We start from the raw sequence: 16,342 nt of genomic DNA, 5'->3' as shown, positions 1-16,342 counted from the left end.
AGCTGCGCAGTTGCCAGCTTCTGCCGATGCCTTGTTCTGCCTGACTAAAGCCCCGGTGCCACTGCAGCCAGAATCACGAGGGATCCCATCATGCCCCTGGGGGCCCAGAGTCCTCGGCCAGCCTGTCAGCTGGGTTGTGCCCTGCTGCCCTGCACTGAACCTGGAGATGACAGCGGCAAGAGGCACTCCAGGGCGACTCTTGGCTGTGTCACTGCATCAACCCCAAGCCTGGCCCAATCCAGGCTCAGGGGGACTGACCTTGGTGAGTCACTGCAAAGTCACGCCAAAAGGCCCAGTGGGAAAGATGGGTGCCAACTTTGCTTGTTCACTTGTCAGAATCTTATTTGCAGGGTAAGATAATGTCCTGCAAGCCCTAAATGCGTGGCAGGGTCACTGCTATTTCCTTATCATCGTCATTGTCATCGTGCTTACCATTGCATTTCCTATGTTTCACGGATTTGAAGACGCAGACTGTTTTACCTTTTAACCTCTCTGAAATCAGGATGAACCTTACAAGGGGTAGACTGTCGGTTTAATGGGCAGCGTTTTCCCTAGTGTAGGTAAAACAATGATCAGCTTTACAACGGACAGTGTCTAGGATTAGATAAAGAACAGCATTCACCCCCTCCACCTGGCACAAACATGGCCCTTAACTCCGTGCATTACTCTTCTCTCCCCTCTCTCATTCTGTAGCATCTAGTGCGGAGCTGGGGCTTAGTGAAACTCTGCTGGATGGACCAACCCATCATTCTCGCTTATGGCCCCTACTTACAGCTCTTGGAAAAGAGGCCCCCTCTCGGTCAATTCCCCCAACAAATGTCTCCTAGGTAACGCCCCTCCCCCAGGCTCCCTGCAGAGCCCCGGATTTCCCAGAATGCCCCAGGAAGACACAGGCAGCTCTCCTCCAGGACTGGGGAACTGGCCAGGATGACTCGGACCACTGGCAGGCAGCCTGTGCCAGTGTGGAGCCCCCAGAAGCTCCAGGCTGTGGTCCTAGCTGGGGATGAAGCCACCAGGAAGTGGGTTTGGCACAAGCTCCAAAAGGCCTACGCACACCAGAGAAGCCAACGAGGGGGACATTTCTCCTGCCACCCGGATACATTCTTTCTACATGTGAAACCTGGGAAAGTCCGCCCAACACACTCACAACAATCTCACCAAATGGTTGGGGAGGGCCAGCAGTTCCAGAGCAGAGTTTGGCGAGAAGTTTCCACAGGGTGTTCCAAGCACGCTCAGCTGGGCTCCCGCAGGCTGCAGGCCAGATGCTGGGCTCCTGGGGGGTCCTCTCTGCTGAGGGCGGGCCAGGACACAGCTCTGGCTGCCTTAACAATCATGACATCAAAATGCAGGCACCCAGAAACTTACCAGGAAGGGGCTTCTCTCAAACCCACCACCCCAAAGCAGCTGGTGGGCTGGAGCTTCGGGACAAGGGTGACTCCTACTCCGGACACCAACCGCTGTGTGGCCTTGGGCCAGTCACGTTCCCTCTCTGAACCTCAGGGGCTTTGATTTGCAGATGGGGATATTTCAGATAGAATCGACTTCAAGATATTATCAAAGACAGGAGGCTATATCATTGTGATGACAGGGCCAATCCATCAGGAAGACAAAACAATCAAATGGGCAGGAGCCTCCAAAGTCATGAAGCAGAAATTGACAAACTTAAAGGGACAAAAAGACAAATCCAATTGTGGTAGACTTTAACAGCCTTCCACAGCGAATGTGGTACAGGTTTGTGTGTGTGTACATGTAAGAGCACGCACACATGTGTGAGTGTGCACGTGGGGGAGGATGAAGGGTGTGTGCAGTGTGTGTGCCACGAGAGGGAGTGGGATATAAGAGTGAAAATGTGTGAACATGTGTGTGAGAGAGAAGGTTAGTGTCTGAGGGTGTAGGGGGCGTATCAGTGCACAAGGTGGAGGAGACGATGTCGGGGGGACAGACCTGAAGAACCCACTGTCCCTCTACTTCGCACAGACTCTAGTAACGCCCCATCCTCTGTGTGCCTTCCTCGGAACCTGCCCTGAAGCCAGCCCTTAAGCCCAAGAGAAAGGCTCTGTTCATCCCTGTCACCCGGTGAGTGACAGGTAACAGGTGAGCATGGTCCAGGTTTCAACCATTCATAGGAAGAAATCAACAATCACACCTCGTGGGAGCTCATAACACCAGGCCCCCCACCCCCTACACATGTTTGAAGAGGAAAGAAAACACAGAGTTTCAGGAAAAGAACAAAGGCAAGGGGTGAGGGCGATGAGGTCACCAACCAAGCCTCCTGTTCACACACAGAGCTCAAGACGGTGGAAAGACAAAGCCCTGGGGGATGGTCAACACTCTGCCACCCCAGTCCTGGACAGGGCTGAGGGCAATGAGTCAAGTGGCCATTTTTTGTGCTTGGCTGGGGATGGGCAGGTCTTCTGGCAAACCCTCAGCTGCTGCACCGGAGGGAAATGTGGGTTTTGTTTCCAGAATGGCATGGCCCATGACCACAAGCCCAGCAAGACCCAGGCCCAGACCGTGCAGGAGCACCTTGCACCCTGTACCCACTGACCTGGCCCCCAGACCCAGCTTCTTTCTGCAGGCCTAGATGACCTTTGGTGTCCCGCCACTTGGTCCTCGGTGCAGAAGGCCCTGCCCAGAAGCCCACAGCCCTGTGACACCAGCACACAGCTGCCCTCTGCACATTCCAGCCTCCCTTATTCAGCAGCCCCCTGGACATCACACGATCGCACAAGAGCAAGAACAGTGCATGGCGATGAGAAAGACCCAGGGAAAAAGGCACCTAGCCACTCAGGAGTCAGGATTAAAGAACTGGCACTGAAGCCAAATGAAAGCCACATCCTCAGGCTCCTCCGACCTCCCATGGTGGGCTTGGACTGGCCACCATGCTGTGGACTCCAGGCCTTCTCTACGCCCCCTTGGTCCGGCCCTGCCGTGTCTGGGAGTCTGGAAGGCCATGCCTGCCTCCAACCTGCCTCCGTCCCTCCACGGCCAGTCAGAAGCCACACAAGCCTCTTCGTCCCTGTTTGCGAACCCCCTCGTCTGGAAGCCAGGAGACGGGGATTTACAGGTCTGGGAAGGCTTATAAAACACCGCTGCAGTGTGTCAATACCCTGACCCTCCCTCCTATGAGTCCCTTTCTGGAAGCTGGTGCAGAGGCCCAATGCAGCCTCCTTGTGTGGCTAAACCAGGTTGGGCCAGATGAAGCCAGGCCCCTGTCAGTCCCCCATCATGTCCTGTAAGTGCCACTTAACCCCAGGCAGGGGGACAGCCACGGCCCTGGTGTTAGACCGCCCTGTTCTCTCACATCCCAGCTCTGCCATTACTGCTAGTAACTTGATTCAAAACTCTCAGGTTCACGTGGCCTCCTCATCTGAAAAATGGGACTGATGCCACCTAGCCACAGGGCAGCTTACCCCAACCTCCATGGTCAGAGAAGGAAGGGGCAGCCAGGGGGGTTGGCGTCTTACCCAAGGTCACCTAGTGGGCTGGTGGCAGAGTGGAGCCAGTGACTAGACCCACAGGCATCCTGGTGGACACTCAGTGAGCAGTTGTGGGAAGGTCAAGAGGGTCAGCGGGACCCACAGGGCGGAGGTAAGCTGACCCTGACACGTGGCCTATCTCTCCCCCGCTCTACGCTTGTGAATCACATATGGTTTTTAAATGTACACTGTAAATACAATCTGAAAAGAACTAACACATTGAACTGGTTCCTATAATATAATCAATTGACAGGGAATATCCCAGCAATACAGTTAGAGAACAAAATAAAGACACATTTAAAAATATAAATTCTGGAAAGGGAGGCCTTTTCCATAGTCACCACTTATTTAAATCCTACCTATTTACTGAATCCCCATCAATGACTCCTCCAGTCAGCCTCGACGCCCATCCAAACATTGGCTGCCGGCGACCCCAGCCCCCTCCTACTGAGCCAACCTTTATCTCCCATGGGGCTACATCTTTGAATCACATCTGGGAGGAGCGTGGGCGCTGGAGCCAGACAGCCTAGTTAGAATCCCAGCTCCCGTACTTCCTAGCTGTGTGACTTTGGGCAACGAACTTCCTCTCTCTGTTCCTCAATTTCCATAAAATAGGAAAACCTACCTCGTAAAACTGGTGGAAGGTTACAAAAGGTGGTATAGGGGAAGCTCTTAGAACAGCAGCTGGCGCACAGGGAATGCTACCGACACTGTGTTATGCCACTGTCCTGTCATCCTCTCCTTAGATCTCACCGTGTCTTCATCAGGGCCAGGTGGGTGGCTAGAACCTAAACGCCCTTCCTTGTCACCAGCTGTGCCCCACAAATGGCACTAATTGGTGGGCAGGGCTACATGGCTGCTGGGGGCTCTGATCTTTGAGGAGGTCTCTCTTGGACCCCAAATTCTTCCTCTCCCACTTTACTCTCGCCCTGCAGCCTGCCCAGAGGAAACGGTAGTCCTAAGAGGTGGCTGCTCCCGCCCAGTGTCCCAGCATGCCTACCCTGGCTCCACAGAGCCAAATACCAACTGGGACCTTTGTATCATTCATTTGAGGTTGCTGGCACCTCTGGAAGGAAACCCAATCCAGAAATTGATTTCATACAGGGTTCCACACCAAACAGGCCAGGCAGCAAAAAACAAAAGCAAGTGGCCGGGGTGGCCTGTGCTGGGGCAGGGAACCTGAGAGCTGCCGGCCCTGGACCTCAGGGGTCCCCCCCTGACTCCCACCAGCAAATAGGTGCAGAAACACAACATGGTTAGAACTGGACAGCCACACGGGAGACAAGGCGCTCAGCCACTCGTCCATCACTGCTCCCATTTTACAGAGGGGAAAATCAGACCCAGCCAGGTGGAGGGTCTTACCCAAGGCTGCTCTGAGTGCTGGGGCCAGAATCCAAGGCTTCTGATTCCTGGGGCTGCCACTGGAGCAAGTCAAAGCTTCTAAAGCAAGTGCAACCCGTTCTCAATTCTTAACACAGCTCCCCGCATCCCAGGGAAGAGCCAACCAGCGCCCATTTTCAGACACAAATCTGATGCCTTGAGACCTGAAACAGGAGGCACGACTGTGGTCAGTGAAGTGACGGAACAAGGCTTTAAGGAGTCACAAATGGAACCTTTTAAACCTACGTCATGTTGTTTGCCTGCTTAACCCCACCACCACCATGAGAATGCAGAACTCAGAAAGTTAAACAGGGCGTTAGCAGATAACCCAGCAATTCCACTCCAGGTGTCTACCCGAGAGAAATAAAAACACGTGTTCACACAGACACCTGCACACACACGTCCATGGCCGCATTAGTCACCACAGCCAAAAGGTGGGAACAACCCACATGTCCATCCACTGAGGAATGATAAACATGGAGTCTGTCCATACAGTGGAACATTATTCAGCCATAAAAAGGGGACACACTTGGTACCACATGGTTGCACCTTAAAAATACTAGGGTGAAAGCTGCCACATGCAAAAGACCCATGTGATTCCATTTATAGGAGGGGCTCAGAATAGGCAAATCCACAGAAACAGAAAGGAGATTATCGGTTGCCAGGGGTTGGGGGAGGGGAATGGGCAAAGATTGCTAATGGGTCCAAGGTTCTTTCAGGAGGGATGGAAACGTTCTGGCACTAGAGGATGGTGATCGTTGCCTGGCCACCCTCTGGCACCTCAGCTTCCCCACTCTTCCATGGTCCCACTTCTGGCCCCTGCCCAGGTCCTCCTCACTGCTCATGTGGCAGCCCTCACCCTACCCATGCCCAGAACAGTGCCTGGGACAAAGTAGGTGCTTAACAAAGACAGATGGAACACATGAACAGAATCCTTTTAGTGACTGCCATGCCTTCAAGATAAAAAGTCACAAGCTCCTGGGCCAAACTTACCTCTATCAGCAGTTCTCACTCCAGTGCTGGAATACCAGTGCTACCAGGGCCATCCCTCACGGATTCTGCTTTAACAGGTTGGGGTAGGGTCCAGTCATTGGTATTTTTAAATGCAGATGGATTCAAGTAGAATCAAATGCGTGTCCAGGGACTCCAAACACTGCCAACCCCTCCTGCCCCATCCCTTCTTCCCACTGCAAGCAGAACTATTTAAGGTTTTTTGGCAATTATAGTCCCCACATCTGGGCCTCTGTACATGCTCATCTGCCAGGAACACATGACTCTCACGTAGACCTGAGTCCTTTTCAGTCTTTAGGACTCAGTTTAGATGTCACCCCCTCCAGGAAGCCTTCCCTGAACATACCCATTTCCCACCTTCCTGTGGGTTCCCAGCAGACCCCAGCATAGAACTCAACATACTACATGGCTACAGCCAGGTCCCTTCACCCCCAATCCCCTGCCAGCACCCAAGGGCAGAGCCTACCTGATTTTACACCATGTTCTTAGACTGCCAGGTGCTCCTAGAGCACTTGGTGTACAGTAGGCATACATGTAAACGTTTGTTGAGCTAAAGGGCAGAATGCGTGCTTACATTTCTTGAGGGCAGCCCTGGACAAGCGTAGAAGCTTGAGCAGAGATAGAAGGCAGAACTGCAGCTGCGTCCCTGACACAGGACTGCCAGAATTTCTTTCAAAACGTATACATACTCGTACAATTAGCTGGTGTTACTGAAAAAATAAACCAGCCAAAGTTGCATTAGGTTGTGGGCTTGTTGGTCCTTCTGGGGTAGTGTCACCTGAAAAAACGATGATCTGTATGGTTTTTCTTACCCTAACATGTTACCACCTTCCATCAGACAGAATATCATGGTGGCTTGGGGCTCCGGCATCCTATACGGAATTTAAAATCCAGACCTCATGAAATGGGGAGATATTGGATAAAGTGCACAAACTTCTGGTTATAAAATTAACACGTTTGAGAATCTAAGTTACAGCATGGTGATTATAGCTAATAATACTGTATTATATCCTTGAATGTTGCCAAGAGAGTAGATCTTAAATGTTCTCACCATAAAGAAGAAATGGTAGCTAAGAGAGCTAAGGCTATGGTGGTAATCATTTTGCAACATGTAAGTGTATCAAATCAACATGTTTGTACACCTTAAATATACAAAACGTCATGTCGCTGGTATACATACACAATGGAATACTATTTTGCCATAAGAAAAGATGAAATAGTGCCATTTACGATAACATAGATGGATCTTGAGATTATAATGCTAAGCAAAATAAGTCAGACAGAAAAAGCAGAGAACCATATGACTTCACTGATACGTGGTATATAAAACTGAAAACAGGGGGCCGGCCCGGTGGTTCAGGCGGTTAGAGCTCCATGTTCCTAACTCCGAAGGCTGCCGGTTCAATTCCCACATGGGCCAGTGGGCTCTCAACTACAAGGGTGCCGGTTCGACTCCCGCAAGGAATGGTGGGCTGTGCCCCCTGCAACTAGAAAATGGCAGCTGGACCTGGAGCTGAGCTGCGCCCTCCACAACTAAGACTGAAAGAACAACAACTTGACTTGGAAAAAAGGCCTGGAAGTGCACACTGTTCCCAATAAAGTCCTGTTCCCCTTCCCCAATAAAATCTTAAAAAAAAAAAAAAAAAAAAAAAAAAAAAACCTGAAAACAACTAAACAACAAGACAAACAAATGAAGAAACAAAAATTCATAGACACAAACAATGGTTTAGTGGTTACCAGAGGATAAGGAAGGGGGGGGGGTAGATGAGGGTAAGGAGGATCAAATATATGGTGATGGAAGGAGAACCGACTCTGGGTGGTGAACACACAATGGGGTTTACAGATGATGTAATACAGAATTGTACACCTGAAATCTATGTAACTTTACTAACCATTGTCACCCTGATATATTTTAATTAAAAAAAACGATATGTCACAATTATACCACAATTATACTGCAATTACCCCTCAAAGCTGGGGGAAAAAAGTAAAATAAAAAAAACTTAGACCCCAAGTAGACCCCTTCCATTCCCAACTCTACAGAAGGGGCTGCCAATAAATCACTGGATCTTTTCCCAGCAAGCCCAGACACAACCTCAGCACCCTTCTCAACACAGTGCCACCAGTTGGTTAGTCTTCACGTGGGTAATGCAAACCACCTGTGACCCCTGAAGACCAGACCTTTCATTTTGACAGATGGGGAAATTGAGCGGTGGCCACCCTGTTAGAAGCTCCTTCCACAACGGCTTCCATCAGTTCCCATTTGGGAAGCCAAGTTCTGAAATGCTCTTCTTGGGGAGCAGAAGTACCATCCCTCTCCACTGTCTCCACGGAAATATAGACCTAGGGCAGAAGATGGACCTGAATTCCAAACACGGGCTCTTCCCCAGCCAAGAAAATGTGCAAACAAGGCAAACTTGCCCTGAACCTACACACCCTCCAAAAACACTCAAAGCAGAGTTAACCTCTCAAGGGTGAGATCCAGGAGATGTAAGCAGAAAAGAAGCCAGAAACCTTTGCAGACTCTGGGCCTCGCCAAAGACAACCACCTCTCCAACCTTACCCCTTCCCTCCCCTGCTTCCAGGGAAGGCTGAGTTTTGAAGACCTTTTGTCTCTACTTCCTCTTTCCCAGTTGTCTCCAATCGCCTCCAGGTTTAGGACAAGGGGCATCTGGAAAGTTTACTCCTCTGAGCAGATGGCGCTCAACCCACCAGGCAAAGCACAGACTTCCCCTTGGAGGAGGTGGCTGGAGCTTGAGAAAGACCCAAAGCCCAGTTACTTCCCAGCTGCTCCCAGGGAAAAGATGCCAGTGTCAGCCCAGCAGGAAAGCCTCCTCCAGCACTTTCCAGAAGGTTCCCCCATCTGATCAACTGCCTTGCCTAGGTGCCCCACCAGCCTGGACCTGGACAGGAGGGGCTGCCAGGCCCTCCCTGAAGAGCAGGGAGCCATGTGGGTGCAGATAGCCAGGAAACACGGGAAACAGATGTGCGTGCCGGGCCTGACAAGCGAGTGATGACAGACGCTCTCTGCAGGCCTCAGATGTCAGTGCCGAGAAAAGAAAGGCACCGCGGCAACAACACCTGTTCTGGGCTGGGAGGCTACGCTGGGGGGCTCGGCCAGGCGTCCCCATAGTGAGGGGCCAGGGTGCGGTTAGGTAAACAGCTGCACGCTCCATTACCCAGAAGGCTCCCCGGACAGAGCTGGAAGAGGGAAGGGCAGCCTGCCCGCCAACTGGCTTGCAAGGAAAGCAAATCGATCATGCAGCCGACCCATCTTGGACGGAGCAGGCCGCTCCCAGCATCAGAAAGAGGTCGGGGCTGAAATCTGAACACATGAGTAATTCGGGGTTAGTAAAGACAAAGGGCAGAGAAATGGGACAGAGAGCCAGCCAGTGGGGGCTTCTGGAGGCCCCTGGTCCTTGCAAATAACTCCTGCCTCCCAGCTGCTTTGGGGTGGGGGCAGGTACACACAGGGAAAACGATGGCCTATCCCTCCTCCAGGGCCCAGCCACCATCAGTGCTGGAGCCCTAGAGCGGACACAGACAGAGTAGAGGTTGGGGCACAGATTTCAGAACTGGACTCCTGGGTCTAATGCTGGTCTTGTTGTGACTAGCTGAGTGACCTTGGGCAAATTACTTGACCTCTCTGAGTTTGCTGTGTCCTCTGTGAAATGGGGATATGTCACCTGCCTAAACAAAGTTGTGGTGAGGAGTCAGTAAGTGAGAATACAGGTGAAAAATGTGGCACAGCCTGGAACATGGCAAGCATCCGACACAGGCATCATCATCATCATGTCCCCAGTGCCATCGCCAGCAGCCTGTCCAGCCATGCCTCCTAGCTCTGAAGAGAAGGACAACCGTTCCCTACCCTCAGCAGAAAGGTGGGGGCCAGGGGCTGCGACATCAAAGTCTGAGGGTGACAAGAAAGCCCACAGTGAGCCATCACCAGTACCTCAGGGAGGGAGAAAGGAATGGATATATCCTGTGCCCCTCCTGCATACCAGCTGCTGGTGTCACAAACCTTCCAGAGAATGACCAGTTGCACTCCACTGCTCAGTTTCAGCACCTGAGGCTCAGAGAGGGCAAGAATGTTACCCAAGGCCACACAGCGAGCTCCCAGCAGAACGAAGGTTGAAGCCAGGTCTGGTCTGAAGACCAACCCAGGTTCTTTCTGTGGCATCACAGAGCTTCACATGTGCTAGAATTCCTTCTCAGGAAAGGGATGGCAGGCTCCTGAAAGAGTTGGGCTGCAACCTCCCCTGCCCCGCCTTCACCCAGCTCAGAGACTTCGTGGCTACAGGGCAGGGTGCTCTCCAGGGGGCAAGGAGTCCAGCTGGAGAGAAAAACCACAAACACACCCAAAGAGAAGGCACCGGTGACACTTTCCTTCTTTTTTCCTCTCCCTTGCCCTCACCCCTCCCTTTCACATTTTCTTTCATACTGTTTAAAGTTGATTCACTAACGAATGAATGCTTAACAGGAAACAGCTGAGGCATTATAGGAGGTGGTATAGATGAGGTTTTGGAACGTGCCATCCAAGCTAAGTCGTTTACCTGCACCCATCTTCCAAAGCCCCATCCACTCCCACCCAAATCCTCAAACCACACACCAAAGAGAGATATAGAATATGTACACGAGAATCAAAGACTCAAGAGCTGGCCTAGGAAAGCGGGGATGGGGGGGTGGCGGGGCTCTGTACCTTCCCAGGTGGCTTGGCTGCTTCTTTACCCCTGACATTCCTGCCTGCAAAATCCCTCCATGTTGCTTCCAGCTCCTGTACCCATGCGCTCTTATGCCCGTGTCCAGCCTGGCACTGGGTCTACCCTCCTCCTGCTTTGTTTACAGCTCCGCAGGAAGTTGTATGCTTTGTTGATTGTTTGTCCCCCGCCCCCTGACATTGAAGGCTCTGTGCTTTCAACCAGATTTTCAGTGTCTGGAACAGCGCCTGGCTCAGAGTAGGCGCTCCATAAATATTTGTTGAATGAGTGGGAGAGAGGAAAGGCAGAGACTGCATTTCTGGTATCTACTGACCCTCAGTCAGGTGCTCCTACAGGTGGGGTCTATGCCTCTCTTTCTCTCATCTAGCCTGAGACCCGCTCTGTTACCTGTACTACGCACAGGCCCAGTGACCTCATCACCCACCTAGATTGCAGCCACGGGCCCGGCCCTCGGTGGATCTCTTCCTGGCCAGTTTCAAGCCTTCTTTCGAGAACTTTTTATTGCTCCCCTAAACCTGACCTCCTTTTCCTGATTTCAAGGCTTCCAGTCACTCCAACCTTCCTTCCCCTTCATTCCCCCCACCCCACAGGCACTCCTGCCCATCAGAGGCTGCATGGCCCCTCCTTGCCTCTGTACCTTTTCTCCTGCTTTACCCCACTCCATCCAATGGGATAGCACATAGGTGTCGGAAGACCAGGGTTCAAGAACCCCCCCCTGCCACCTACTGGCTGTGTAATAATCACCACAGTCATCTGACTTCTCGGAGTTTCAGGTTACTCATCTGCAAAACGGGAATCGTGAGTCCTCAAAGGGCCATGGTGAGGACCAAATGAAATAACTGGCTTTAGAAATGGTCTGACATCGAGCCTTCCCAAACTCATGCTGACCCCTTCTGGACAGACACCAGCCTGCACCAGCACCACACCGGGCTACCCTCAGCTCCCACCTCAGCCAGACTGGGAACTGCAGCTTCTTTTGTTTCCTGGAGCTCCTATCAGTGGCGGCCCACAGTTGGCATCTCATCAACCCCGATGAGTGAGCAAATCAACACGAGAAAACTCAGCATAGTTTGGATGTTCTGCAGAAAACACGCCCACAGACAGGACTTGGACTACCCCCTGACGCACCGCTGCCAAGCTTAAAATCCGCACCCAGCATGGAAACTGGAAGCCTTGCAGAGGGTTCACCTACATCCTAGGAAAAACCACCCCAACACGTCAGGTGGACAGGAGGGTCCCCAGAGGTGCCAAGCACTTGACTTTCTGGGAGCCTTTTAAATTTCTGATTAATTTTATTTTCACCATGACCCTACAAGCTGGGCAATATACATTTCCACTTCTCAGCCAAGGAAAGGATCTCAGTGAGTGTAAGAAACAGACTCACAGGCACTCGGTTACCGAGAGAAAGGGCAGGATTGGAACCTGGGTCTGTCCTACTCCAAAACTGCAATTCTTCAGATTCCCAGCAGCAGGCGCCGCAGATTTGCCACCCACCGCAAACGAGAGGTGTTATGCTTGTCTGTTCAAAATGAGAGGCTATCACATCAAAGCCTCCAAAGACAGCTGTAAAGTCAGAAGTGACATCAGCAGAGAAGGAATCCTGGGCAGAGCATGGAGGCATGGGGCTGTCCACGTGAGGGAAGGCGGGCAAATTCAGGGCAGGGTCCACTTCATAGATGTTACCACCACGCATATGCACACACGTGGACACATGGGAGGCAGGACCAGAAACCGTCCAGATAGATGTAGCAACCATTCCTGAACAGGCAGGAGACAGCCGTCCCCAGTCCCATGTCCCTCTGCCCGATCCTCGCCAATGGCAACTGCTACAGGCGTCTGATTAAAACAAGGCGGTCTGTCTTTGGTGGAAATCAGGATTTGCGGCCCCAGTGGCCGTGATGGTGATCATAACTCACAGATGGCTACTTCCCGGATCCACTGGGGCAGCTCCCGCTTCGGCCTTTGCAAAGCCTGATTTGAAATGAACTGAGCCCCGTCTAGCTCCTTCCCGGCAAGCAGTGTGAAGGCAGGCACCTTATAAACAGGGCAAGCACCTCCCACCTCCTCTTACACAGCTGACTTGCAGAGAAGAAAGACTCTTCCCACGGGGAAAGGGGGGCGTGGTCCGTTTAGGCCACTGTCCCTTTGGGCCCCAAACCCCTACGTCTAGAAATCAGTTTCTATCTGCTGTTAAGCAACCAGAGTCTCAAAGGAAAAGGGTGAACTTGGGTGGAAAACTCTCGACAAGCTAAGCTGCCAGGGAACGAGAGTGGAGAGGAACTTCCACCTCTGATGTGTTTCAAACCGGGTAAGTGTGGAGACCTTTCAGTGACCTACGTGGCTGGACTAATTACCAGTGTTATCTGGCGGATGACAGACATGCCCCGAACTTCCTCTGTTTGATAGGTTCTGCTGCAAACACACTCACGTTCAGGCCCATGCCTGCTGTTTTGAGCAGTACCCTATTCTTCCACAAGACTACTCCTGGCCCTCAACTCCTCTGACCTGCTACCTGCCTCAGAGCCCAGCCAGGCCAATACCAAGAGCCAGCCCGGTCACCCAAGGAGGGCACCTTCTGCTGGAACACACCACACAGAATCAGTGCAGACTCCTCCTGGCAGAAGAACAGAAAACATCTCTTCTTTCCTTGCGCAGATTTCAGAGGATAAGAACCGCTGCTTACCTTTATTGCTGCTGCCACCGGGGAGCTCCAGCCCATGGGTCCCGGACGGGTGAGCCCTTGGCCAGCACATACCAGGGTCCCACACTCCACACAGGCACCAATGATCAGCTGCCGCCCATCATCCACCAGCAGGCTGTGACTCACTCGCAGAGTGTAGAGAAACAAGGGCAGCCGGGCCACCCGTACAGCCTTCAGCCCAAGACACCGCTTCCTCTCCTGCTGGCAGAAGAAGCACACGAATGTGTCCACTTGGTACTGTCGAGACCACGCGCTGACAGCGTGGTGGGTGCTGCGGGCCTCATGCTGCAGCCACTGGCCCAGCAGGTCATGGTAGCAAAGCACACAGGTGGCCACCAGGCCGGTGGAGTCGGCAGGCCGGGCGCGCGGGGCGGGTGGGTACACGGTGAGAAAGGGGAAGAAGGGTTCTTTCTCACCCAAACGGCTGGAGGGGTTCACGTTGAGCTGGAACTCCTTCCCAGGGCCCAGCTCAGCCCCGCAGATATAGCAGACGGACGTCAAGCTGCCCTGGGCCAACGCAGGCGGCTCGGAAAGAGCAGGGTCTGAGGCAGGGAAGGCCTGGTGGTACCTGCCCAGGAAGCCCTGCACGGAGGTGATGAGCTCCTCGTTCTGGCAAGCCCGGTACAGGGCCCAAACATCCTCCAGGACACTGAAGCACTTGGGGCAGCTTCGGACCTCACAGCGCTTGTTGGGGCCCCGGGCATTGGGGGGACAGGGCAGGAGGCTGAGGAAGGGGAAATGCATGGTGCCCCTGGTGTTGCCATTGAGGATCCTGGAGGCCACTGCCCGGGCGTCCTGGGTGCAGTCCTCCCCACAGAGGTAGCAGGCCTCTGGCAGGGTCCCAACGGGTGCGCCCTCCTCCCTTGGGAGCCTCCTGCCCTTGGAGGCCATGCCAGGGGCGTGGCTATTCAGAGGTACAACGTACAGTCGCTGCAGGACTGGCACGCTGGCCAGCTCGAAGCTTTGCCACTGCTGCATGAGGGAGGAGAAGCAGCAGGGGCACACCAGGGTGCTCCCGCCCTCACTGATGGGCTGTGCCCCCGGGGGCGGGCTGTGCAGCCACAGGAAGGGGAAGAAGGGAGCCTGGGCCAGCTTCTCCTGCTTCTGCACGTGGATCTGGTGCTGTGAGGCCAGGGACAGCGCCGACCCGCAGATGTAGCAGCAAAGGCCCTCTGGCGGCGCAGCCCGGCTCTCCGGGGGGGCCCAGGGAACGCGGCCGCCGCCGCCGCCGTTTTCCTTCTCTTTGGGGCCACGGGGGCCCGGGAGGGGCTGCTCTTTGCGGTCGTCTTCCTCACTGGTGATGTTGATGTCGCTGTCCTCAGACAGGCAGTAGCCCCCGCAGGACTCTCCCAGCCGCCTGCTGTCCGGAGTCTTGGCAGCCCTGCCTGAAGGGGCTCCTTTCATGCCGTCTGCAGGGGCCCCTGGGGCTGAAGGGCCTTGCCACGGGTCCTGAACGCCCCTCAGGACACTGGCCCGCGCCTCGGGGACCCAGTGCCTCCCAGCGCCCTTCCTCCTGCGTCTAATGCCAGTCTTAAGCTCCCCGTCCGCGTGGGGCTTCGAGGGGACCCCCTCGTCCTCCACGTCCCCTGGCGCGGGGGTCTCGGCGCCCTGTCCCGGCGGGGGCGCCGGCCTCCAGTCCTGGCAGCGGCCCCCACGAGGCGCCGGAGCCGCGTCCTGGCGGGGACTGGCGGCGTCTCGCGGGGCCGGGTCGGGCTCCGAGAGGGGGTCGGTGTCCGACAGCTCCGACAGCTCGGAATCGCGAGGCTCCCCGGCGGCCGCGCGGGGCCCGGGGCCGCTGCCGCCCCCGTCGTCGTCGTCGTCGTCGTCGTCGTCGCCGTCGGCCGCGCCGCCCAGCGCGTAGGCGACGTTCCACTCGCGCGGGGCCCCGGCGCCCCCCCGGCGGCCGCCCGCGCCCGCGTCGCACTGATGGGGCCGCTTGAGCCAGTACATGCGCTTGTCCACGGGCGTGCGCGCGCGCTCGAAGGCGGCCCACTGCTCGCCCAGGAAGCAGCGGCACACGGCGCACACCAGCACGCAGCCGTCGGCCGGGCACAGCTCGCGCGCGCCGGGCGCCGGCTCCTGCTGCTGCAGGAACGGGAAGAAGGGCTGCGCCGGGGCCCCCGCGCCCGCCGCCGGCCGCTTCACCTGCAGCTTGAGCTCCTTGCCGCGCCCGATGCCGCCGCCGCAGATGAAGCAGGACAGCGGCGCGCCGCCGCCGCCCGCCGCCCGCTCGCCCACGGCGGCCATGAGCCGCTGCTTGCGGGACACCGGCCGCCCGCTCATGGCCGCCCCGCGCCGCCCTCAGCGCCCGCCCGCGCCGCCGCCGCCGCCGCGCCCAACTTGGAGCATGTGTGCGCGCCGCAAAGTTTGGGGCCCGCGGCCGGCGCGGGCGCGGGAGCTCGGCCGCTCGCGGGGGCGCCCCCCCCCCCCCCCGCCCGCCCCCGGCCCGCCCAGCCCCCGGCGGCGCCGCGCCCAGCCCGCCCGGAACGCAGCGGCGGCGGCGGCGGGCCCCGGGCGGCTGGAGCGGCAGCCGCATGTGCGAGCTCGGCGCCTGCCAAAGCGTTGGGTCATTTAATTGGGGAGGAGGGAGGCGGGGCGGCGGGCGGCGCGGAGGGAGGAGGGGGGCGGGCGGGCGCCGGCGGGCGGGGAATCCCTCCCTCGCGCGCCCGCCTTCCCCCTCCCCTCCTCCTCCCCCTCCCCCTCCCCCTCCCCCCGCCCGCCCTCCCCCCGCGTCCCAAACTGCGCACAATAGCGCGCCGGCTCCTCTATCTATTTTGTGTCCAGCCGGGAGCCGCGAACGATGATTCATTGCCCCAATTAGGGGCTCTCTCCAGCGCGCCCGGCTCGAGCCCTCTGAAGGGTCTCCTCCGGGACCCACGGGAACCCAGCAGTGGCTACCGCTGCTCTTTAAGTGAAAGGTCAAGCAGGACGCGGGAGGAGCCAGGTAAGGACGTCGCTGACGATCCCTGAGACCTCGGAGTCCTACGAGGAGCTCTCAACAGGGGCAGCCTCAGCCCCGGCGCCGATTTCACTCTGGGTGCTGTGGCCCTGTC

General features: G+C 55.7%; 1 protein-coding gene across 4 annotated transcripts in view; it reads right to left on the bottom strand.

Annotated features, from left to right (window-relative positions):
• Positions 1-15,295, bottom strand: part of GSE1 (Gse1 coiled-coil protein) — a 418,445-nt gene extending 403,150 nt beyond the window's left edge. Inside the window, exon 1 of one of the 4 annotated variants that reach the window (XM_081030562.1) lies at positions 13,272-15,295. In XM_081030562.1, the coding sequence (XP_080886688.1) occupies positions 13,272-15,239 (1,968 nt within the window). In that variant the 5' untranslated portion in view covers positions 15,240-15,295. The remainder of the gene's footprint in view (positions 1-13,271) is intronic. The other 3 variants (XM_081030561.1, XM_081030560.1, XM_081030563.1) reach the window with 3 other exon arrangements.
• Between the last annotated feature and the right edge of the window lie 1,047 nt (positions 15,296-16,342).

Source organism: Rhinolophus hipposideros (assembly GCF_964194185.1).
Source record: "Rhinolophus hipposideros genome assembly, chromosome: 21".
Taxonomy (NCBI): domain Eukaryota; kingdom Metazoa; phylum Chordata; class Mammalia; order Chiroptera; family Rhinolophidae; genus Rhinolophus; species Rhinolophus hipposideros.
Note: the sequence above shows the minus strand (reverse complement) of the source record. Positions and strands in the feature narration are given on the sequence as shown.